Genomic DNA, 24,107 nt, shown 5'->3' with positions numbered 1-24,107 from the left:
AACATAGGAGGTCTAGACCGCGCTCTATGTCAAATTATGAAAAGAGACCCAACTTCAAGACAGGGTAAGACTCAGTCTTACTCTGTCTTAATCCAACATGAGCATTGCACATTGCAATATTTAGCTAGTAACAGTGGCAAATTTGTTTTCTTAAATGTAAATTTGTTTTGGCCTTGGTAAAAGTGTTTTGCTGATGTAATTATGTTTTATAGAATATAAAAATGTTTTCCAAAATGTAAATTTGTCTCCAACTTTGTTAAAATGTTTCATCTTTTGTAAATGTGTTTTCTTAAAAAGCTAGGGTTGGTAGTCACAGAAAACTAGCATGAATTTGAATGAAGCATTTCCTCAGGACTCCGTCTAACCCCTCCCAACCCTCCCCTTGGAGTTCCTCCAAAACGACGCCCCGCTCACATGCACGAGCGCCGCTGATTTGCGACCATATGATTGTGACTGATTCAAAACCGATCCTCAGCACATCGTTTGTGTTTTGCACTACGTCAACTCATGTCTCACTCAGAGGTAAGAAAACACCAAAACATTATCATAGTGAAAGTTAAAACATAAACAAACATGAAATGTACATGCAGGAGGCGGGCAGAACGGCAAGATGGGATTTGATTGGTTTAATGATTTGGCTCCTGATGGCAGGGATTGGTTGGTGTTTTTCCAGGTTTACTCTGGCTGTACATAGCGGCTTTTTTTCCGCTCTTTTTTAAGAACACATTATGTATTGATTGCCATCTGGACATAAAGATCATTTTAACCAGTATCACAAAAAGTGTCTCCAAATCTGACTACCAACCCCAGCTTTAAACCTTGGTGAAAGTGTTCTGCTGATGTAATTATGTTTTATAGAATGTAAAAATGTTTTCCAAAATGTACATTTTTCTCCAACTTTGTAAAAGTGTTTCATCTTTTGTACATTTGTTTTGTCCTTCAGGGCCACCGTGGTTTTCAATTAGAAAACAATAAACCAAACAAAACCACCTAGTGAACCCAGACAACCGACCAATCAGCTAAGAGCACTCCGTGTGACAGCTGATACTGAACATGCGCAGTTCGCTTTTCTCTTTGGCAGCCACAACAACATACTGAAGCGAAGCAGCCAGTCTCGCCCCTCCGCTCTCAGCAGCAGCAGCAGCAACAGCATCATCGTCCCCGCCGGGTCCGGGTGGCAGAGAGGATGGTTCAGCGGAAAAGGAGTCGGGGATGCGAATGACAGTGATGTGATAATGGCCCTCGATATACGAAGGTTCTTGAACGTGCGACTGGCCTGACCAAGTGAAACGACCGTGTAAGTAGATCTGATGCTGCTTGTGTTGCTCGGTACTTGAGGCTAACATAACGCGCTAAACCTGAGACACGGTCTGCTAGCTTTGATAGCGGCAGGAAGGTGGGCTGCTTTGGGTGTTAACGCTCTCCCGTGCTGCCCCTGGGAAATGTTAACCCTGGGGTTTTATTGTTAGCAATCCCGACAAGCTACTCCGAACAGTCGCTGTTTGGAGTAGCGTTTGTGATCCACACAGACTGTCAGTGTGTTGAACAAAGGAGCTTTAACCGAGGGGCCGCATGGACAGAAACATGCAGAGAGAAGTCGACTGCTGTTTGTTTTGTGCTCCATTTCATGCTGACACACTTCTTCAGGGGTAACCACACGAGGTCTGACCTGATTATTTGGCTGATACACGGCGACCCAGCTAATTCTGGTAAATGCCCAAGCCCTGGTGTAGTAACTTGTGCTGTTTTTCATTATGCAGCTCCTACCTGACTTTGGCTCCCTCACACAAGTTTTTATGGCTCTATTTGACAGTTTAAACAGCAGCTTGGTTCACCCATATCATCACTGAAGTGTTTGAGTTTAAGTGTACCAGCTGACAGATAGCTGTATACAATTGTATATATTGGGTTGACGGTATCAACACAACACACCGATAGTAATAAGACAAGATTGTCCCTGGGTGGAAATTGGTCGTGGGCAAAAGTGCAATGCTGCTCACAATCAATACATTCATTCATCATACCAATACACAATAACATGCCCACTGTCAAAAATAAAACAAACATGTCACTGTTGCATACAATGACGCAACAAATACCAATATACAATAAATACCAAAAAGATACCAATGTGACAGTAAAAAGCAATGTCATATTAACATTAGTGCAAGAGTAAGTGAACCCTCATACTCATACAAGAGGATTATGTTTGTGCAGTCTCACACAAGTTTTTATGGCTCTATTTTGACAGTTTAAACAGCAGCGTGATCCACCCATATCACCACTGAAGTGTTTGAGTTTAAGTGTATCAGCTGACAGATAGCTCTGACAATGACACAAAAGTGGGTGGTTATTGTTTTTAAAGACATTTAATAGTTGAAGTAACAGTGAATTAAACTTTGACTTGGCTGAAACACAGTTTTTGGCTTGTGATCAGTCATACTGTTGGGTTATCACAGGGCTGAGATACTGATGAGGGTGACGGTAATAAATTGATATGACAGACATTACCCCTATCAGGACGGCTACCAATCAGGGTTTTCATTGAATATGAAAGGATTAGTGTGCTAGTCCCTGGGCAGAAAATTAATCAGCTTTCTCTTGTAGTTATTGATCTAGTATTGCTGCCAAACACACTCATTTTTCATCCACTCAAGGGTGCAGATTTGCTGCTTTTCTCTGTTACTTTATTAAAGACACCATCCTCCAATTTCAATTATTGTGATAGACATTTTCAGAATATACTGCCCAGTGCCAACTCCTGTTGTCTTCAGATATCATCATGTCAGCAGTCTAAAGGCAGCACAACTTTATACTGAAGTGTTTGGAACCAGAAAGTGACGGTTTATTGACTAACCTATAAATGCTTTAACTTTTTGCACATGCATTAAAAAAATCCCCCAAATAGTCACATCCACATATAACCTTAATTTATCATGACATTTGTAAAACTTAATGTGTTTCTCATGCCTGGGTTGCTGAGAAACACAAATCCTTGTAAATGAGAAATATCAGACAGGATTTCAAGATAAGACTCATGAGATTGGGATTCTTGAGCTGAGTCATTAGGTTTCAGTACCTAACATGGGGAATACCACATGAACCAGAAGCCTGTTCTGTGTAGACTCATGGGACTGTCTGTTAGCAAACATAAATCCGGGACATACCTTAGGTCCTGACTGGATTTAAGGGAGGGCGTCCAGTTCCTCAGAATCACTCCACTCGACCACTGAATGACGTGCAGGCTCAGGAGCTTTCGTAATACTACATAATTGCACTGCCACTGCCAAGTGCAAACAGCAGGACTAACAATCTCTGGGATTCCAAAGTTCTTCTCTGTCCTGACTTCCTGTCCTTTTTTGGTATGAGAGACAGAGAGGGACTGGTGGGGATTCACAGAGAAGTGAAGTGAACTGGAAGTAAACCAGTGTGCCATAAACAGAGCCACGCAGACAGACTGACCTATTAACTATAGAATCCCCCATCCACAACCATGACCATCAACAACCTTACAGTTATACAGATATCTACACAGGCCCCTGTCTTCTGCATTTATCACAGGAGCAGGTCTTACAAGATGTTGGCTATTATTCACAAGTGGCAGCGGCCTCTGTGCGGGCCTGTATGTCTCCATCTGTCAGGCTGTGGTTTGCCTGTCCGTGTCCCTGTCTGTCACTGCATAGAATTGGGGAGGCAGAGGAGGGGAGGCGGCCAGCCACGTTATTCAAATGTTCCAGAACCCGGACCAGCCAGCAGCCAACTGTAGCCCTGCTAAAAGAGGCTCTTTGTGAAGGCCAGACAGATGGCTATAGAATGAAGACTGTAATGATACCCTCAACTGCCCAATACACACACAGACACATACACTCGCATACAGACTTGCTCATTACAGGATGTAATGCTGTGTTTATGTGTTGAACGCAGGACAAACGGTGTGATTTAGAAGTGGGAAGACAAGCAAGTAGAAGACAGGGATCATGTTTGCTCGTCTCTTATGTCTGTTTTCTGCAGTAAAAATGTCGGTGGAGTGCTTTTTGAATTGTTATGAAGATGCTGAAGAGATCAAGATAAGTATTGTATCTACAGGAGGGCTGATAAGCTGTTGCTGGGAGAGTAAACTCAGCAGTAGCAGCCATAGCTGTAATTCCTGTGATTCTTTGGTTTAGCGCCTGAGAGGAAAAGTTAAACTGGTTTTGGCCCTGTGTGTAAGCGCTGCATGGTTTAACACACACTCAGACATTCGTATCTTCAGTAGCAGATGAGCATGAAAACAGTCTGAAATATGCAAATGCCTCACAAAGGCAAGCTAACTGGACCCATAGTGGCCAGCTGTGGTAATATTGACCATGCCTTTCATTAACTGACTAACAAAATCAATGGCTTGGATATCATTAACCTTCCCCTCTTGCCTGCCCTCTTTGTAATTATCTCACTGGCTTTCTAGTTTCTTCTGTCCCTCTCGTTTCTCTTTTATTTCCGGTGAGCTAACATCCTTGCTGCAGCACATCAGCTGATCGATGGATGGACTGATTGATTGAGCTTCTCCCTCTTGTCTCTTCCTTTCCATCCGTCTCTCTATTTCTTCATTTTCCAGCCTCAGCCTTGCTATTTTTCTTTCCCTTTTCCTGCCTTCACCAGCATTTTCCCTGTCACTCATTCTGATTCTTTCCTCTTCTGTTGTGAATCTTTCCACCGTCATTTTCCTCTAATCTATGTCCTCATCTCTCTCTCTTCTACTTACAGGGCAGGAAAACAGTGAACCATGTTGCTCTAAGGTGTGACCTGCGGTGAACGGGGGAGGAGGCGAAGGAGGAGGGGGGAAGGAGGCATAGGTGGGCAGGAAGAAAGGACAGCAGACGGGCATCTGCCACATCTCCCTGTAGGTGGCCCTTTAAAAGCTCAAAGCCATGGGCAACACAGCCACCAAGTTCCGAAAGGCGCTGGTAGGAGGCGACGAGGCCCTGGCCTGGCAGCTGTATGAAGGTAACCCTCAGTTCAGGGAAGGCCTGGACCCAAATGCATCGTATGGAGAGCAGTACCAGCACAATACGCCTCTGCACTATGTCTGCCGCCACGCTATGACTCGTCTGCTCAGGTAAAAAACTCTTTTTGGAAGGTATGGTTCTGGGTCTACAACTGATACTCCATTGCCAATTTTGTCATCCATTCAGTCATAACTAGAACTTTAATTTAAACTAAAACTTTTCCTGTACTTTTCCTGATTTATTATACATTTTGTAATAGCTAATTAAATACATTTAATATAAGTAAATAGATTCATTTCAAAGCAGAGTTCTATCTCAATGCGAACATTTCTGCAAAACAGTTCACAGAGAAACAGAATGTGGCATTTGTTTGTGTGCATGTGTTCACTGCAAGCTTCCTCTGTCAGCTCGTGTGCACAAATGATTCCAGCTTTTGTCATGCAAGTGCTTGTTTTCAATAGCTCTCTGTCCCTTTCAAAAAATTAACCCCTTGATCGGCTTTTACTAGGAAACGTTGGTAAACTATACAAAACATGTCACCTTTTGGGGGCATTCTCCACTCATGAGGATTTAGGGCACACTCACACCAGGCCCAGCTGCCCTGTAACGTGCCGAAGCACGATTGCCCCCCCCTTCCAAGTACCCTGCTGGCCTGCTCTTGCACTGCTCCAGGCTCAACGGGGGGACTTTGGGGGTAAAACGTGCTTGGGCACAGTATGGATTAGTGTGAGTGATATCTGAGATTTTATTTTTGGGCCATATTGCCCAGCTCTTTTTTCTTCACTCATTTTTTGCTCAATTTGACTCCATACCAAGTCTGATTATAGCACGAGTCCACCAGAAGGTCCCAACACCACAACCACAACTGAGATGTTAAGAGCATTGGCTGATGCAACCGCTGCCCCCCCCCCCCCCCTTCTTGTTTATGCATAACTTTTAGCCTTTCTAGAATTTTATACAGCTTTTTTTTTTTCATTTATATTTTTGGGCTTTTACACATTTATTTTTATAGAGGAGAAGACAATGGATAGCGTAGGAAACTGGGAGAGAGTGGGTGAATGACATGCAGGAAATAGGCCACAGGATGGATTCGAACCAAGCGGCAATCTCCGGTCTCAAACTATGAAGCCCATGCGGAAGTGTTATGAACTGCAATTCATCGAGAATCCGCTTGATGCTGGCTGCAGAAACACCGTAAACCACATAGACATGAATTCAAAAAAGACGGGGACACATAGCTGTTGGCCAGGAGGCTCAAACTCCGCCCCTTTACGTCACAATATGCCTGGTTGAGTTCCGCATTTCCAATATGGCTGCCACCGTCGATTGGCCTCTAAACAGTGCTGAGGAACAGATGGGTGACGTCATGGATACTACGTCCATTATTTATACAGTCTATGATTCCAACCTGAGCCCCCTACTACATGGGCTCACAACTTAACCATTTGGCTAAGTCTGCGCCCTCTACATAGTTTTTAAAAAGATTCAACTCTGTACAGTTTGCATGAATAGAAAAGAGCATCAGACACATTATATACATTTTGAACCCCTGTGAACTGTGTGATACCCATTGTGAATTTGAGCATTGAAATATGGGGGCGTACTGAGGTTTGACTCACTTTGAGCCAGCCCCTGGTGGTTGTTTCGTGAACTTCTTTTTACTACTGCAGTGATTTTATATCTTCAGCTCTAGGTGTGACCTGTAAGTTGAGAATGAATGCTGCTGCTGATGAAATTGGACGGTCATATTTGAGGCCATGCATTGCTTGTATTGTTGTTGAGCACTCATGCAACACAGTTAAAAAGGCTGCTCTGTTAGTGAGTCATATCTAATTGACAGCAACAATTAGATATATGCCAGTTTTCATAGATGTTTGAGAGTCACACTTTTTAATAGTTTTCCATGCAAACAAGATGAGATTTTACACAGAGGTCATGTTGACATGTACCTGACAAAGAAGAAGTGTATCAGCCATGAGAAACATTCATTAACCAAAGTACAAACTGCTTTCTCAGGGAGGACCGATTACTGAAATGAGCTTCTGTGAGAGTCTCCGAAAGCAAACATGAAAGAGATACTCTGCCAACATTACACATGAGGAGTGCTACTTAGGCTGTGAAAACAGCTCTGTAATGGTTCCCCTCTGGATCTGGAGGAGCTTTTTTTTTTAGCTACTCTAGAGCTTGTCTAACTCTAGACCAAAAGTGAAGATATCTTGTGAGTGCTGGTTGTAACCATTCCTTTTTATCTCTTCTTGTCTCCAAACTTTACGGAAGTTCAATGCCAAATTGCTACAGTGCTACTTGAAGTGTGCTTATATAATTTTACAGCATGCTTTTCATGCTGTAAGGAGCTCCGCTGCATCCATTCTTACTTAAAACAGGTGCACATACACAGTAGCAGCACACAATCCCCCGGATATTGTCTTCAAAGAGGCAATAAAACGGAGTCACTGAGTCTCAGAAAACCTTGAGAAAAGGTGTCAAACTAAAAAACATAAGGCGAGCATGGCACCAGTGTGTCTTTTACCCCCTGCAGGGATAATCAGGCTGCTGGCCATGACTGAGACAGCTGATTCCATGACTCTGTAGCCATTGTCACCTCCTCCTTTTCCTCCTCCTTACACTCTTCCTCTCTTTTGCCCTTTCTCTCCATGATTACTGGGGGCGGTGGGGTCAGAGGAAGTAGTTTGAAAAGGCCAGTCAATTATCTGTGTCTGCATGTGTGCACATATGCATGCATGTGTTTTTTAGGAGGGAAAACGGCGACTCTATGGCTGCTTAATGCGTCCGAGTCTGTGAATATAACACAGTGAATCATGGTGTGCTATTTGTGTCCCTTCCTACTAACCTATAATGGGCCAGGGAGGCGTGCTGAAGGCAGCGCTCTGCTCCAGATAAGTATCAGAGGAAATGCTTCTTTGTTCCAGCAGCTCTTTTGGATGGAGGAAAGCAGAGAGACGACGGATAATTCTCAGACAAAATACAAACTCTGAGAGGGCTGAGCGTAGGCTGGTGGAGGCAGAGTCTGTTTTTCGGATTATTTTTAACATGCATCAGTGCCATGTCTATTTGCCCTCTTCTTGTGTTCTCAGTGGGTTGTATTGGCTTGAGAAGTGCAAACTGGGAGACCTATTACTGGAATAATTGGGTGTAGTTCAGGAAGTGAAACCCTTCCTTCCACAACAACTGAGAATACACTCCTTTAAATATGTAAATAATGCCTGTGACTTGATTTCCTGTTGTTTTAGGGAGGCTGGGACAGTGGGACACTTACAGCAACTTCCTCATTTCTTCTTATTGTGTGGCTTCACGCAGAAGAACAAATGCACAAATGCGCTTCAAACTATATGAACAGCTTAGTTTTTACCCTACCCAGAAATGTCCTGCTTTGATTAAATCACTGCTCAACAGCTTCTTCAAAACATGAAATGTCCCCCAGCCCATAGTTTGCATCAGACTGATATAAGCCATCCATCGTGTGTGTGTGTGTGTGTGTGTGTGTGTGTGTGTGTGTGTGTGTGTGTGTGTGTGTGTGTGTGTGTGTGTGTGTGTGTGTGTGTGTGTGTGTGTGTGTGTGTGTGTGTGTGTGTGTGTGTGTGTGTGTGTGTGTGTGTGTGTGTGTGTGTGTGTGTGTGTGTGTGTGTGTGTGAAGTGGAATAAATAGTGATTATTGCTGTGTGGGTGAATTGGCAGTGCTCTGTCATCAGGGGAGGCTGCAGGGGCCTGTGGCTGACAGGATGAGAAGGTCAAAAGTGGAAGAGCAGGACAGCAGTGGAAGAAAAGGCTGAATGGCTGCACAATAAGGAAACATTCAAACACTAATTTGATTGTGGATGGTGCTGCTGCTTTGAATTACAGAGCGAGCACTGAGGGAGAGCAACAGTATATTTAATTGTATTCAACCTGTGGAAATCCAATGATAACTTATTTCCTTCTTTGTTGTTGGTATGTATTTAGTGAGGTCTTTCAAATGCACCACCATGCATGTTACACCACTGTTTGAGTCGAGACAGGTTGGTTTTATGCCGCTGCAGCTGATTCATGTAGAACAGGGTGAATGAAAAGACTGAATTTGGTGCAAAAATATGTTTGAGATGAGAGAAAAAGCAAGAAAACAGGACAGAGAACAGGAGGTGAACATTTACAACATTATAGAAACATTCTAAAAATAGTTTAGAAGTTTATTTTGGCCTGCATTTACAATTTCTCCCATCAAAAAGCACATAGAAGTTACAAACAAATTACACTTAGGGCTCAAATATAAAGGAAATCCAAATAATGTGTAGGCTAAACCTAAGCGTATTATACATATCCTTTTACATAACATAACACTGAAAGGGATAAATTGAATTAAAGGGTGAAAAGCTAATTAGTAAATGGAGATTTGACTGACAAACAACAGAGAAAAACAATCTACTTAACAGAAACACACCCACAGCCAGGCTCACAGTGCAACTTTCACATCCATCACTGTCTCTGTGTGCGCACTCGTGCGTGCGTGTGTGTGTGTGTGTGCGCACACCTGCCAGCCAGCATGTCCATTATCTCAGAGATGTTAAACAGAAACAGTCAATATTCTGCAATCTTTCTCCTCCTTCCTCTTTCACAGCTCTCCTTACCCACACACACTCATCACACTATACCTCGCTACCATACCTTATGCTCATGTCATCTGCACCCATCTAGCTTCTCCATCCTCCACCTTTGTCTCTTTTTATCTTTTGATATGCTTCAGTTTTCTTTTCTACTTTCTGATGGAAGCATTCTGTCTGCTGCTGTCTCCTAATTTTTTCTTTTAACTATTCGTTTATCAAATGCTTTTAAACTAATGTACATGTGTATATATGGTGAGCTGGTGGTTTGGGTGACAGGGTGAGCAGGTTTTGATTCCTTGAAGGGATTCTAATTTGCATAGCCACCTGTTCACTACACATTATCCTGCTTATTGCCTGGCCACCAACTAAAGACACATGGACAAGTTGAGACAAAATGTTGATTGAAAGACAATATGTTGATTTCAAAATCTATACAGCCAAAAAAAAAAAAAGTTTCTCTGATGCCACGATTGGTAGCACTCTCATGGCAAACCTGACATTTCAACTTGTGGGAGATTAAAACAGTAGCCTCCTGTCCTCATTCAGCTATCCTTCTTCTTGGAGCTTTGCAGTTGACTCCTCCTTCACATAAAAGATGCAAATATCACTACATTAAACATTGTTGCTATAATCAACCCTGCCTATATTTGGTGTTACTTTGTAGCTTAGAGATTCACTCACCACCAGCTCTGCTATCTTTGGAGCGCAGGACAGGATCTTACCATAGACTGTTTAAAATATGGACGTAGAATCCATGGCATCACCCATCTGTTTCTGAAGAACTGTTTTGAGGCCAATCGTCGGCGGCGGCAGCCATATTGCTGCTGTGGAGCCAGTGTGACGTAAAGAGGTGGAGTTTGAGCCTCATAGCCAACAGCTACAGTGTTCCCGCAGTCAGCTGTGCCTCTCATTGGAAGACTCGTAATCTAAATATCTTCGAAATTGCCGCGTTAGAAAAAAATTCACCCCCCCGTACAGTTTGAGCTGATTGAGAAATGAGCTAGCCAGACTACACTCGTCTTTTGTACCAGGCTGTAAACATGTTTATTTCTGCTGTAAAGATCGTCTTGTTCCCATTCATGTGTATGTGACTTCCGGTACTTCCGGAGCCAGCCTGGAAGTAAACCGGAGGTTGCAGCTTGAATCTTCCTCCATTTATCTCTGTCAGAGACAGTTGGGACCCAGTAGCTCCTCAGGCTGCTCCCACATCTGTGCCAAGTAACTGTCATTATTTAGCATTGCTAAAAATCAGCCTGAGACAGACCGTAACGTTTTAGCAAAAATGTTTTTTTTAAATGCTAACAGAAACTAATATTTGGCCACAGTGTCAACAGGCAGACGTGAAAAGTGCCAGAAATCTTTCCAGATTTGATTTGATATGAACAAGCGGCCACCTCCGTCTAAAACTATGAGTCCAATGCGGAAGTGCTAAAAACTGCAGTTCATCAAGGATCCGCTTGAGGCTTGCTGCGGAAGTACCGGACACATATATACACCAATTCAGAAAAGCCAATCTTTACAGCGGGAACATTGCAGCTGTTGGCTAGGAGGTTCAAAGCCCGCCTCGTTATGTCACAATCGCTCGACAGCAGCAATATGGCTGCCGCCGCTGATTAGACTCAAAGCAGCGCTTCAGAAACAGATGGGTGACGTCACGGATACTATGTACATTATTTATACAGCCAATGGATATGACATGCAATCAGGATGTTGCTTTTGTTATTGAGAAGTAATGGCTTTTGTTTAGGTTACAATTTGTATTATTGACCAATCAGAATCCATTATTTAACACAGTGTGGTATTAGTAAAAAAGCCAGATCATAATAATCTTGTTTTTCTTGCTGGCATCACATAGGTCCTTTCTATTCAGTAAAGAGGGGAACCCCAACAAACGCAATGTCCACAACGAGACCTGCCTCCATGTGTTGTGCCAAGGCCCGCAGATCCTGCTGCTGTCAGAGGGAGCGCTGTCACCTCGACTGGCCCGACCCCAGAGGGATGAGCAGCGTCGCGCAGACTGCCTGCAGGTACAAAACATGAGCAAAGTGTCACTCAAACTTGCACACTGGTTTGAAAAGAGTATTATATAAAGTAATTGCTTTCTTTTAAATAACGTTCTGCATGCATTTGTGGGATTCCCCTGCTGTCAGATGATCCTGAGCTGGACTGGAGCCAGGCTGGAGGGAGGCCAGTATGAGAAGGCTAATGTCAACGCCACCGACAATCACCACAGCACCTGTCTACACTACGCCGCCGCCGCAGGCATGAAGAGCTGTGTGGAGGTGAGAGGAAGAGTGTGTGGACCACAAGACTCACACTGATATGAGCTTTATTTTCTCTGGGTCAGATCTGTCTCTGCTTTCTGTGATTGGATCTTACAGACAGGACAGTGAGTAGACGGTAATAAGCCTGTCCCTGCATAAGGAGCATCTGCTTTTTGTTGCATTACTGTCAGATCCAAGAAGTGCTTCCTCCCCTGATTTTACAGCTTTGAATTTAAAAGAAAACCCAGTTCTTGAATTGAAGGGGAATTCAGTTAAACTGTGTTATGAGCAGAGCCTGGAGAAATGTAACCCAGATATTATTATGGTTGTAGATAAAAAGTTGAAACACTTTTCTTGTCGCATCGAAATGTTCCTCTTTTAAAACTCCTCAACCAGCTCTTCATTACCTCACTGTCTTTAAACTGTTGTACTTTCTCAACACTTGCCCTGGCCTCTTTCTTCCCTTGTTGTTTTTTCTTACAAGTTCCAGCCTCTCGTCTCTCTACATTAACTGTTTCTCTCTCCTTCTATCCCCCCCTCCTCCTGTAGCTGCTAATTCAGAGCGAGGCGGACCTATTTGTTGAGGATGAGGACAAGTTGACGCCGTGCGACCATGCCGAGCGGCATCACCACACCGAGCTGGCCCTCAGCCTGGAGTCACAGATGGTTTTCTCCTCCTCTTCAGCTCAGCAGTCAAACACAGATGCACATGCTGAAACAAACCTGCTGCAGTACAAAGAGGTGAGACAACAGGCACGAGATCTGAGGGTTCCCTGCTGGCTGGACTCTTACATTTATGGTGCTATTTTTGTTATGCTTCTCTTTCCCACTGTGCCTGTAGCAGAATTTTTGCCAGCACCCTCAAATGTAGACTAATTGTTTTAAAATATCTCTCTTACTGAGTTTTTGCTTCAAAGGTCACAACTTACACAAGATTAAAAGTATAGTAATACAGATATCCACATGCCCTTACCTCACCTCTGGTGTCTCAGGGTCCTGGTTAAACAGGGGGCACTGACAGTCATCAAGCAGCTGCTGCTGCCAACTGATAGCAGTTTGATCTTCCTTCCTGCAGCCAAATCTATGCTAATACTTAATCTCTCTTTCCCACCACCAACTCCCCACCCTCACTGCCCTACATCCCTGTTCTTTTCACTCTTCTTGCACCTACTTTTTCCACTTCCTTTTATTCAACTCAGTTCTTCATTTAAAAAGTTTTCTGGTTTTTGTTAAAGAACTTTTTCTCTATGTGGCTTTCACTTTTCTTGCGGTAGCTTACAAATATTCTCCTGTTCCATTTGTTCAGCCTTATGAAGGACTGAAGCTTCAGGACCTGCGCAGGCTAAAGGATATGCTGATCGTTGAGACGGCAGACATGCTGCAAGCCCCCCTCTTCACCGCTGAGGCTCTGCTCCGAGCACATGGTGTGTTAGTCTGTCAGAAAAATACCTTTTCTGCTCTGTCATTGTGAAAGCAGTGAACATAATTCCAGTCTCAAACCTGTTTCTGTCTGTCAGACTGGGACAGAGAGAAGCTTCTGGAAGCCTGGATGTCTGATGCTGAGGGCTGCTGCCAGCGCTCAGGTGTGGCCATGCCTACCCCGCCGCCTAGTGGATACAACGCCTGGGACACCCTGCCCTCACCTCGCACGCCGAGGACCCCTCGCTCACCCCTAACACTCACCCTCACCTCCCCGACCGACAGCTGCCTCACACCTGGAGAGGAGGGCCTTTCCACGGTAAGACGCCCAGCTGTAGCTTTTGTTGCATTAGCAGATACATTTACCTTTGATGCTGCAGAGGTGAAGAATTGGAAGAAAGAGTTGGATCGATAAGCAGAACCAAAAAAGGCATTGGTGTCAATAAAATCTTATCAATTCTCATCCCAAGATATCAGTTAGTCTTAGATAACCTCTAAACAACATGTTCATATCATCATCCATCTTTTGTCTCCCTGCAGTGTGGAATCTGTCTCTGCTCCATCTCAGTGTTTGAAGATCCAGTGGACATGTCATGTGGACACGAGTTCTGCAGAGCATGCTGGGAAGGGTAAAAACCATCCTGTGTCCATGTATGCATGGCAATGTCCCTGCTTATGTATGAGTGTAAGAGTGTTTACATGTGTATTCTCATGTGTGTCTCAGGTTCCTCAATGTTAAGATTCAGGAGGGAGACGCGCACAACATCTTCTGTCCAGCATATGAGTGCTATCAGCTGGTCCCTGTGCACGTGATCGAGAGTGTGGTTTCCAGAGAGATGGACCAGCGGTATCTGCAGTTTGACATCAAGGTAAAACACACACAGGTCCCACAGATCTTTGTGTTTATGATCGCATCAAGGCTCACAATGCTTTTCTACCATCTGTCTTTGCCTGTTGTTTGTGTACTTGCTGCATATTTGTATGAATTTCCTTTCCGATGATTTGTTCCTTCTTTAATTTTCCACACTCTACTGCTCTTGACCTTCCCTCGTGTCTTGCGTTTTGTTCGTTCTTCTCCTCTTTGTTTCCTCTTTTCATTTTCCCTTCCTCATTGTGATTATTTATTTGTGTCCTCTCCTCATCTTGCAGGCGTTTGTAGAGAACAATCCCGCCATCCGCTGGTGCCCTGCAGCGCGTTGTGAGCGAGCGGTGCGGCTTACCCGACCGGGCCCCGGGGACAGTGACCCTCAGAGTTTCCCATTGCTGCCCTCCCCAGCTGTCGATTGTGGCAAGGGTCACCTCTTCTGCTGGTACACTTTATGATTCACTTGCTGCAAATGTTTTGTTCCAGCCTCCTACAAAAATTCTTGTGCCCTTAGTAACTGTGTCTTTTTTTCCTTCTGTTATCACCATGCTTTTCTTTTCTAGGATTAAGTGACAGTGACGGTTATTTAGCTAAGTTTCTGACAGTGATCTATGTAATAAAATACCTGAATCCTTGTTTATCACCTTCTCTGTCTGCAGGGAGTGCCTTGGCGAGGCCCATGAGCCATGTGACTGTCAGATGTGGAGGAACTGGCTCCAGAAAGTGACAGAGATGAAGCCTGAGGAGTGTGAGTCTCTCTCGCTGTGACCTTAATGTTTCCAGGAATCTTTGAGTGTCCGTGGGGATCGTTTTAGCCGCGGCTCAGTGATCTGGCACCACAACAAGCCTGTTAACAGCAGCTGTCAAGACAGCCTACCAGGATGTGTCCTCGTGTACTTTATAACGTAGTGGCAGGTGTTCAGGTCATTGATATTTGCCAAATGTGTGTGCTGGAGGGTGAACGTGCCAGGCAGGTGTTCGACAATTGAGATGTTGCTAATGTGTTTGTATTGGTGTGCGTTTGTTTGTGTGTTTTCCACAGTGGCAGGTGTGGGTGAAGCCTATGAGGATGCTGCTAACTGCCTGTGGCTGCTGACCAACTCCAAACCATGTGCCAACTGCAAGTCGCCCATTCAGAAGAATGAGGGCTGCAACCATATGCAGTGTGCCAAGGTTTGCACATTAATCCCTCTGTCAGCTGTTTGTCTGATCACTGACTATGAATAAGTCTTTATTTTTATTTCATACTGTGCTGTATTTGGGTGAGGATTGTAAAATTAACTATCTCTCTCTGTAGTGTAAGTATGACTTCTGTTGGATCTGTCTGGAGGAGTGGAAGAAGCACAGCTCGTCAACAGGAGGCTATTACCGCTGCACTCGCTACGAGGTCATCCAACAGCTCGAGGAGCAGTCCAAGGAGATGACTGTAGAGGTACAAACACACAAAAATGATGTAAACAGACACACAGAATATATGTACACAAGAAGATATATGTTGCTGCTCAGTGCTCAAGCTTCCACCTGTGAGAACAGCTCAATCACCTGTCTGATGATTACTGAGTGATCATATTACCATAGAGATTTTTTCAGCACACACACACACACACACACACACACACACACACACACACACACACACACACACACACACACACACACACACACACACACACACACACACACACACACACACACACACACACACACACGCGCCCACACACACGCCCCAAGGCTATTTGAACAAAATGGACTTTTATTCTTTTTTTACAGGCAGAAAAGAAGCACAAAAGTTTTCAGGAGCTGGACCGTTTTATGCACTATTACACTCGCTTCAAGAACCATGAACACAGTTATAAGGTAATGCACTCCTCATATGCACATAAATGCAGAACTGATTTTCTGAAATGCCTGTTGAGAGGCGTCATGGGTGTTTTTCTTCCTGTTACGTTAGTTAGAGCAGAAGCTGCTGAAAACCGCTAAAGAAAAGATGGAGCAGCTGAGCAGAGCCTTCATTTGCCGTGAGTTTGTCTTCTTCTATCTTTGCTTGATGTTTGGGAAAAATCAGCGTCATGATATATTTTTACTTAGCTGCCTATCTGATAATTCAGTTTGTTCTTTTGGCTTATACATGGAGAAGATAGCCCTTTATTTGTTTTTGTGAATCAACACATTAATTCGATCTGCATTATAACTCTTGCTACGCAGAGATTGTAGTTAAATGAACTCATTGTGTCTTATGGTTCTTACCTTGTGTGTTTTTTCTGTCCAGGTGAAGGTACTCCTCCAGACACGCGTTTCATTGAGGACGGTGTGTGTGAGCTCCTGAAGACGCGTCGTGTGCTGAAGTGCTCTTACCCTTACGGCTTCTTCCTACAGCAGGGCAGCACCCAGAAAGAGATATTTGAGCTCATGCAGGTAATTGAATACTTCTCTGTGACATGTATGTTTGCAAAGCAAGGACAAGACTGACGACTTTTGAGCTTCTCAGTGAGTGTGCTGTGATCACTCAGGGCTAAACTAGTGAGAACAAACAAAGCCTTGTAATTGATCGCAATGAGTTTTTGTAATTTGAGGATGCACTTTTGGATTTTGGCCTAGTATTGATGATCCTCTGAGGGCCATGAAAAGAGCTCTACATTCATGTCTATGTTTAATACACCGACATTTGGCTCTATGCTCTTTTGTTTTTTATATAACAAAACACACACCTGACTATTTGGGCATGCCCCCTATGTGCAGAGGCTGTGAACCTTGTTACAGCGGTTGCTGGTTCGACTCCCAGCCTTGACCATTTGCTGCAAATCTTCATCCACTCTCTGCTTCCAGCATTTCCTGTCTCTCTTCAGCTGTCTTATTAATAAAAGGGGAAAATGCCCACAGGGGAGCTCAATAGTTGAAGCACCCCCCATGTACAGAGGCCATAGTCACCAACACAGCAACAGTTTGTCTCTCAGCTTCAGCCCCTTGCTGCATGTAACCCCCAACCCTCCTCTCCCCACATTTCTCTCATGTATTACAGTTGTATTCATTTTATGCAATCAAAAGTCCTCTCTTAGCTTTGATTAAGAAACATTTTATATAAAATAAGTTAAGAATCAACCTGAATACCAAAGTACACTTTGTATGCTGTAGTTTCCTTGTGCAAAAGTTAAGAGCATTGCTGTTGTCCTGCCAATTTTTGTATACTCATTAAAGACGTTGTCTTTTGTTGCATTTTTAGTGTTGTCCACAAGTTACCTTAAGGGGCTGACTTTCAGCTACATGAGGATGTGTAATTTTTTATTTAGTGTTGAAACTGTAGTAATTGATTCTAAGCACAGTAAAGCAGAGCAGAGCCTTAAAAAGCATTGCTCAGGTCTTTTTGGAGTAGTTTTTAGACACTTGAAGTGAGGCTTTGGATAAAGTCCTCTTCAGAAACTCCAAATGTTCTCATGTCTTATCTGTACAAGAGTTTCAATATGAGTAGCTAATCCCTTTTAAAATTTGAATTCCAGTCTCTAAACAGATAGAAGTAGACATGTCTTTATGTTTCTTTCCTCTCAGACGGATCTGGAGATGGTTGTTGAGGATCTGGCCCAGAAGGTTAACCGGCCGTACCTGAGGACACCCTGCCACAAGATAATCAGCGCCGCCCGTCTGGTGCAGCAGAAGAGGCAAGAATTCCTGGCATCGGTGGCCCGTGGCGTTGCTCCAAATGATTCCCCGGAGCCTCCACGCAGAAAGTATGAGAACACACTCCGACAGACTCAACAATGCATAGTTTTGTTTCCAGTCTGTGGAAAAAAACAAAGTAGCACAAAAATCTGGTTTTAGCCACTTAAAAGCTTCTTAAAAAGTGAGAGCTGAAATAAGGTTTTCTGCTCGGTTCATGTCACTGTGACACATTTTTGTGTTTGCATTTGTTCCAGTTACCCCGGAGGATCGTGGGACTGGGAGTACCTTGGATTTGCCTCACCTGAGGTAAAAAGAAACTCCTACTTTCACATTTGATCGCTAACTTTTTATGTTCTGCTAACGTTGTGGTTCATGCTTATCTAATGCTATTCCTTAAACCTGCGCTTAGTCAACATAGTCATCTAATGCATGACTTCGGCTGCAGCTGACTTAGTTTGCTTGTGTGTGTTAAGATGGGGAGTCGTCACTCTGTGCTGGGAGCAGGAGATCAAAGAGACAGACAGTCACAGGTAATAAGCGCATCACAGTTCCTGGCATATTGTGCATTTGCATGTGCAAAGTTCACATTTCTTTACCTGAGATTTTGGATGTGCTCAGTGCAAAAGAGACTTACAGCGCAGCTTTTGGGGTCGGCTTTGTAATAATGCAGCTTGAATCACTCTTTGCAGGATTATGCTGACATTCAGTACCGCCGCAGACACAGGCCACGGCGCAGAGGAGATATGCTGAGTCTGCACAACCTCAGAAGCAGCAGCAATACGCCAGAGACCAGCAGGAGGAGTGACAACACAGGTCTGCAAAATAAAACCTTAAAATGTGTTGTACCACCACCTTCTGTAAGCCTTTTAATACAAACAGGATGCCCAAAAGGCACAGAGTATAAAGTACATGCAGTACAGGGAGTTTTTAAATTGAGCTTGGTTAAATACACCATTTTCATTCACATACCATCCTCAACAGATTATTTATAGCAATGTGTTTGTACACTTGAGCCTAACCCAGCTCCATTCTTTGCCTCCACTTATAATTCTGACTTGTCATTACACCTGACAACAGCAAATGGGATTTAAAGTTATGGCTCCATGAATCTTGTTTGGTGGAGGCACACAGACGCATTGATCAGTGGAATCAATGGGCATCCAGCCACACAAAGCTGTCCTTTTTCAAGTGTGATGTTTTGTTTTCCAGAAGGTCCAGAGAGAGGCGAAAGTCGCAGGAGAGCACTAGGCTCGCTGGATGAAGACGACCCAAACATCCTCCTCGCCATCCAGCTGTCCCTGCAAGAGTCCCGCAGAGAGCTGAGCCTGGAGGGCGGCCTGGAGAGAGGGATGGAAGGACGTGTGGAGCTCGTCTGTGGACTGGACAGAGGTCAGGAGAGGAGGGCGGGTGCTGTGGTAGACATGGGAAGTGTCGCTTTGCACTCTCTCAACACGGACGGTCCTCCCGGGGCCAGAGGCCCCTCCTTCCCCACCTCTCTCCTGGATCCTCCCCGACCCCCTAACAGGACAGACTCCACCTCCCAACCACCTGCGTCGAACTCCCTCCCCCTCCCTCCCCCACCTCCCTCTCTCAGTGCAGAGCTGCTGGAGCTGGGAGACAGCCTTATGAAACTGGGGAACATAACCACTCCTTACGACCTGGACACACACACACAGGAGCAGCTGTGCTCACACCACACATACAACCACAGTACACTCACCGCCCCTTACAGCATCGAACCGGCGTTTAGCGACTGCAGCCATAGACCTGATCAGACTGTACTGACCGCTCCATATGTGCTTGAACATATCACCATCACAGACCCTCGCTACGACAGCAAAGAGCAGAGCTATTGCCACTCCAGTGCTCATTTAACTGAGGCTGAGCACACTGCCTCCTGTGCACTTGAACGCACCCAAAACCCCGCCCATCAAAGTTCCTACAACCGGGAACACGCAGCCATGTACGAAGGCCAGCCAAAACCAGAAAGCTCTCACAACCCCCGCCCAGAACACGGTAGCCCTTACACTCAGGAGCGTACTGTCGCCTGCGCTCTCGAACGCCCTACCAAACCAGACCCCCAACCCCCTGCCCAGTTGTGCCTCCCATCTCCAGAGCTCGAGCCGGAGTTTCTGCTTTCCCCGGTGATTCCACCTGGGGGCCCTTTCACCCCCAGTGATCCTCAGAGCCTGGAAGCCCTGGACCCCACTGCCAGTGCCCAGCTGCTGGACAACATCATGGCCTGGTTCAACAACAACATCAACCCCCAGAACAACCCGCAGAGCCTCGCCCTCATCCCCTCCCCACCCACCACAGAATCCGACTCTTCTCCAGACACACACACTGAGACTGAGACTGAGAGCCAGACTTCTAGAGACCCAACCCCTGCTCCTGTCTGGCAGCCCCTGGAGGGCGAGCCAGAGGCAGAAAGAGGGTCAGCGAGTCCCCATCAAGGTGCAGCCGGCTTAGAGGGACTGAAAGCGCCAAGACCGAGCACCCTGGAGCTGGAAAACAGAGAGGTTGGTGAGGGGGGTGTGGACGCAGGGTGTGTGGCTGACCTGTCGCTGGACGAAGCACACACACACCCTTGCCCACACTCCCATCACGGAAACAGTCCTGCACACACTGCCCCAGCCACAGAGAGAGACTTAGACCTCATACTTCAGCTAGAGGGGGACCAATCACCTGAGGAGTGGGAGGAGCAAGTGCACCTGGTGTGACAGCAGCAGAGCTACATAGAAAAAAGGCTGAGCAAAGTACAAAAAAGAGAGAGAGAAGAAGGAGAGAGAGTAAAGAGAGAAAGAGAGAGAGAGAGAGAGAAGGTGAAGATAGAAATTGAGATGAACGCAGAAGATGGAAAATGTAGTTGAAGCCTCAATGAAAGATGTGGGTCTTGAGGGGTCGGGTGTTTACTGTGTGTATTATACTGTATGTAGAGAGGACATTAAGACCTGCAGACTTTTTCCAGTAAAGATGATGTCATACGCAGTTTTTTTAAGTGCTTTTGTCTGCTCTGATAAAGGCAGACAAATTATTCTTTGAAACAAATGAGTGTTTAAAACAGAGTACATCAATGGAAAGCTACTGATATCGTAACTCATAAAATGCTGCACGTTTTTGTTTCCTTTTTTTATTTATTCCCCAGCCGCCTCCTCCTCCTCCTCCTCTGTTTGTGCCCTCAGTTTGTCCAGGGTGAAGTTTTGGTGCTGATCATGCTGAAAGCCGAACTTGCCTCCTTTTAGCCACAACAAAGTGACCCAGCCGCGAGCCTGTTCACAGCTCCCAGAGCCAAATACAATGATAACTGTAATCTCGGAGCTGGTTTAGCGTACTGTACAATCAGAGGGCCTGATTCTGATTTTTGGACCTTCATGCACACTGTGCCTGCTTTGATTGAGAGCTAACACACTACTGAATTGTCCTAGGCTGAAAAAAACAACTGAACACCTGTAAACGTCAGAACAACATGCCTATAACAGCGATTACTCTGTTACACCACAAAGAGGAAAAGTTGTCTTGCACAGAGAGGTCAGAGGTCAGCCTTGTTTACTGAGCAGCACCTGTTGAGTTAGTGAGAACTGGAAACTGGGTGTATTGCTTGAAGAAGCTTCATCATCATGGGTGCTTGTTTTACCACTCACCACACCATCATGCTACTCTGTCAAAATAATGTTCTACCTTCATCAGAAACTCATTTTCATCCAAATTCCTGTTTTATAGTTGCTTTGGCTCAGTTTTCACAAACATGCAAAACTCCTAAAATAATCTAATAACTGCTTTAGCCTTAAAAATGACTCAAAATGCAACATGGAAATATCTTTATTCATTTCAATAGAGAATCCCAAAGTTGAAGTGATCACTGCAGTGTTGTATTGTGTTCTCAAACTATGCTGTCAATCTGAAAGTATTCAGCCATCATTCCCTCAAGATCACTCTCGAAAGATTGACTTTTGAAAAGCATTTATTGTGTTCATTAAATTAGAAGGATTAATCTAATTTTAAAAAATGAGTACATGATTCAGCTAGTAGGAATCAACAAATTATGAAATTATCTTAATTTCGTTAAACAATATTTTTGTCAGATGGAAGAAATAGAAATTAAATATGCTGATCCTGATTATACTTCAGGAAATGCTCACATTAAAACAAGTCAAATATAGATTGTAAATCTCCACTGCATCCCCTTAAAACAGATCCCCCGAGGGGACACAGGCAGATGAAAAATACAATAGTTTCAGGTACGCATGGAAACTAACTTCAATAATTCAGTCACCGGTAAATTTAATACAAATTACACTACTATATTACTGTAAAACATTTAACATTACTCGATAACATGAATTACTGTGAAAGACACTCAGAACATGGAATAGTTTTAAATGCAACGTCCTTTTTACCCTCCTTTCCAAATATTTTTTTGGAGAGAGACGAGGGACGTTCTCAGCAGGTTAATATTAAAATAAGGACAATGTGCAGACACGTGTTGCATTCATTCACTGATTTTACAACAGGTGTCTGTATTCTAAGTGATACTATGTTGTGTCTCTTTGCACATTCAAACTCAGCCAAAGCAATCAGACAATATCCTATAAAAAAAACACGTGAAGTTTATTTAAATCGTAGCTTTTATCCACTACTGATGGCTAGCACAGAGTGCTGGTGACAGGAGCTGGGAGGGTTTTTACTGTAATTTTTCCTTTTTATTCCTTCATAAAAAGATGAAATATCTTCAAGTTGAGACCAGAATCATTTGGTCTGTGTGCCTTTTTGTTTGTATTTGTTTATCTGTTCCTATTTATTAGTGTCATGACTATTGAAACTCATGAAAGAAGAGTTGTTTATGAAAGATTATAGAGGAGAACGCCACACGGAGAGATTTTTGATGCACATTAGTTTTGTTTTCCCCTTACTGCCCCATGATTATCTCACTCTGCCTGAAATCCAGAGATTCTTTTGGCCGTTTTACTGGATTAAAAACAGCTTGAAGCCACATGAAAAATTGATTTATTATTTTTATCTTTTGAATCCGCTTTTGATTTTAATTTTTTCTTGTAATGTTGTTGAGCCAAACTTCTTTGCCCAGCTGTAATGTTTACAAGAAAGTTAAACACTGCCTGCTGTGTTTGAAATATGATTTGGTGCTTTGCGGACTGAAATGATAATTATTGGAGTGTTTTGATATTCTTTAATGATAGACCAAACATATGTAGATTGATCCTGTCTAAAAGAAACTGGATTTGTTTAAATGTTTCCCTCTGTTTCATAAAAGCTTCCAGTTATGCAGAATTTGATATGCAATCAAAAATGCATCTCTGATATTGATATAGTTTGAAGATTGGTTAAAGTGCTCCAGTGAAGTGATCTTGACTCTTAGTACACTGAAGAACCCCTCTTTTTCTGTGTATTTAGCATTCATCTGTGAAGGTGCTGGACAGTCCGTAGGTGCTGATGAAGACATTTCATAACCATCGCCTTCTGAGATGTGACGTCCCAGATATTTCAGACTTTGGTCCCTTAGAAGTGGTGTGTTAACAGGACTGAACACTTTAAGTTTTGGCGGCATGGCTGAACCAGGATACACACTGAAAGCACCAAGTCTTTGAGGTCTTTTAATTTGCACACGCATGCTTTTATTGTGTTTAACTTATCAAATGGGGAGTCAGATAGAGAGGACTGATGAGTGAGGCTTATTATTAATATATTTATCTTAATTTTGTTTTCCTGATTTAGATTTTAATTTATGGTGTGCCATTTTGTACTCCATATTTAATGTTTTTACTTTGATGATCCCTCAGCCAACCACTTCAGAATTTAAAAGAAATGAAATTGCACTCTCATAGATTATACTTGATACATTCCCGTGGGTCCATAAAGGAGGTTTGATGTGCAGCCAAAATTGTAAATGAAAGTCTCAGTGCAAAGTTTACTCTCAATAAAAAGAGCTGAAAGTGTGTTGCTAAGAGTTTTTCTTATTTGTTCTAGGGGGATTTTTTTTAAAGATATAGTGACTAAAAATCCACTAAGAAAAAACACCACACTTATAGTGTGGTACTTGTGAAAAGTAGAAGTTGGACAAACACTGTTTGGTGGTGGTGAGAATAAATCTTTAATCTGGGTCATTGAGAACTTGGTCAACTGTCGGTATGATATCAAATAGAAATGTTTTTATTATTTATACGATTTTATTGATGCAAGATAGTACCGCCACCAGGTTAAAGTCTACCATGCTCATGTACATCTTGGTGGAGCAAAATAATAGATATAACAACTCCCTAACACCATCTACTGGCAAACAGTGGGAACTACAACACCAGCAAACAAA

The 24,107-nt window shown here is 43.7% G+C and overlaps 1 protein-coding gene and 1 long non-coding RNA gene across 2 annotated transcripts; one reads left to right on the top strand and one right to left on the bottom strand.

Annotated features, from left to right (window-relative positions):
- The first annotated feature begins 1,046 nt into the window (after nt 1–1,046).
- On the top strand, nt 1,047–23,738 carry LOC117827732 (ankyrin repeat and IBR domain-containing protein 1-like). Its single transcript, XM_034704456.1, has 21 exons — nt 1,047–1,297; nt 4,744–5,095; nt 11,439–11,610; nt 11,734–11,865; nt 12,397–12,588; nt 13,154–13,271; nt 13,365–13,585; nt 13,807–13,895; nt 13,991–14,135; nt 14,416–14,576; nt 14,791–14,879; nt 15,174–15,304; nt 15,429–15,563; nt 15,902–15,988; nt 16,083–16,149; nt 16,401–16,546; nt 17,675–17,853; nt 18,040–18,091; nt 18,259–18,315; nt 18,475–18,598; nt 18,995–23,738. The coding sequence occupies exons 2-21, from the start codon at nt 4,908–4,910 to the stop codon at nt 20,503–20,505; spliced, it is 3,996 nt and encodes a 1,331-aa protein (XP_034560347.1). The 5' UTR covers nt 1,047–1,297; nt 4,744–4,907; the 3' UTR covers nt 20,506–23,738.
- Nucleotides 15,321–17,901, bottom strand: LOC117827736. Its single transcript, XR_004634274.1, has 3 exons — nt 17,729–17,901; nt 16,379–16,501; nt 15,321–15,555 (listed from the first exon to the last, which is right to left on the bottom strand). It is a non-coding gene; the product is annotated as an uncharacterized LOC117827736 (long non-coding RNA).
- Nucleotides 23,739–24,107: the final 369 nt, after the last annotated feature.

This window comes from Notolabrus celidotus, chromosome 16 (assembly GCF_009762535.1).
Source record: "Notolabrus celidotus isolate fNotCel1 chromosome 16, fNotCel1.pri, whole genome shotgun sequence".
NCBI lineage: Eukaryota > Metazoa > Chordata > Actinopteri > Labriformes > Labridae > Notolabrus > Notolabrus celidotus.
The sequence above is the reverse complement of the archived record's forward strand: the minus strand, read 5'-3'. Positions and strand labels throughout refer to the sequence as shown.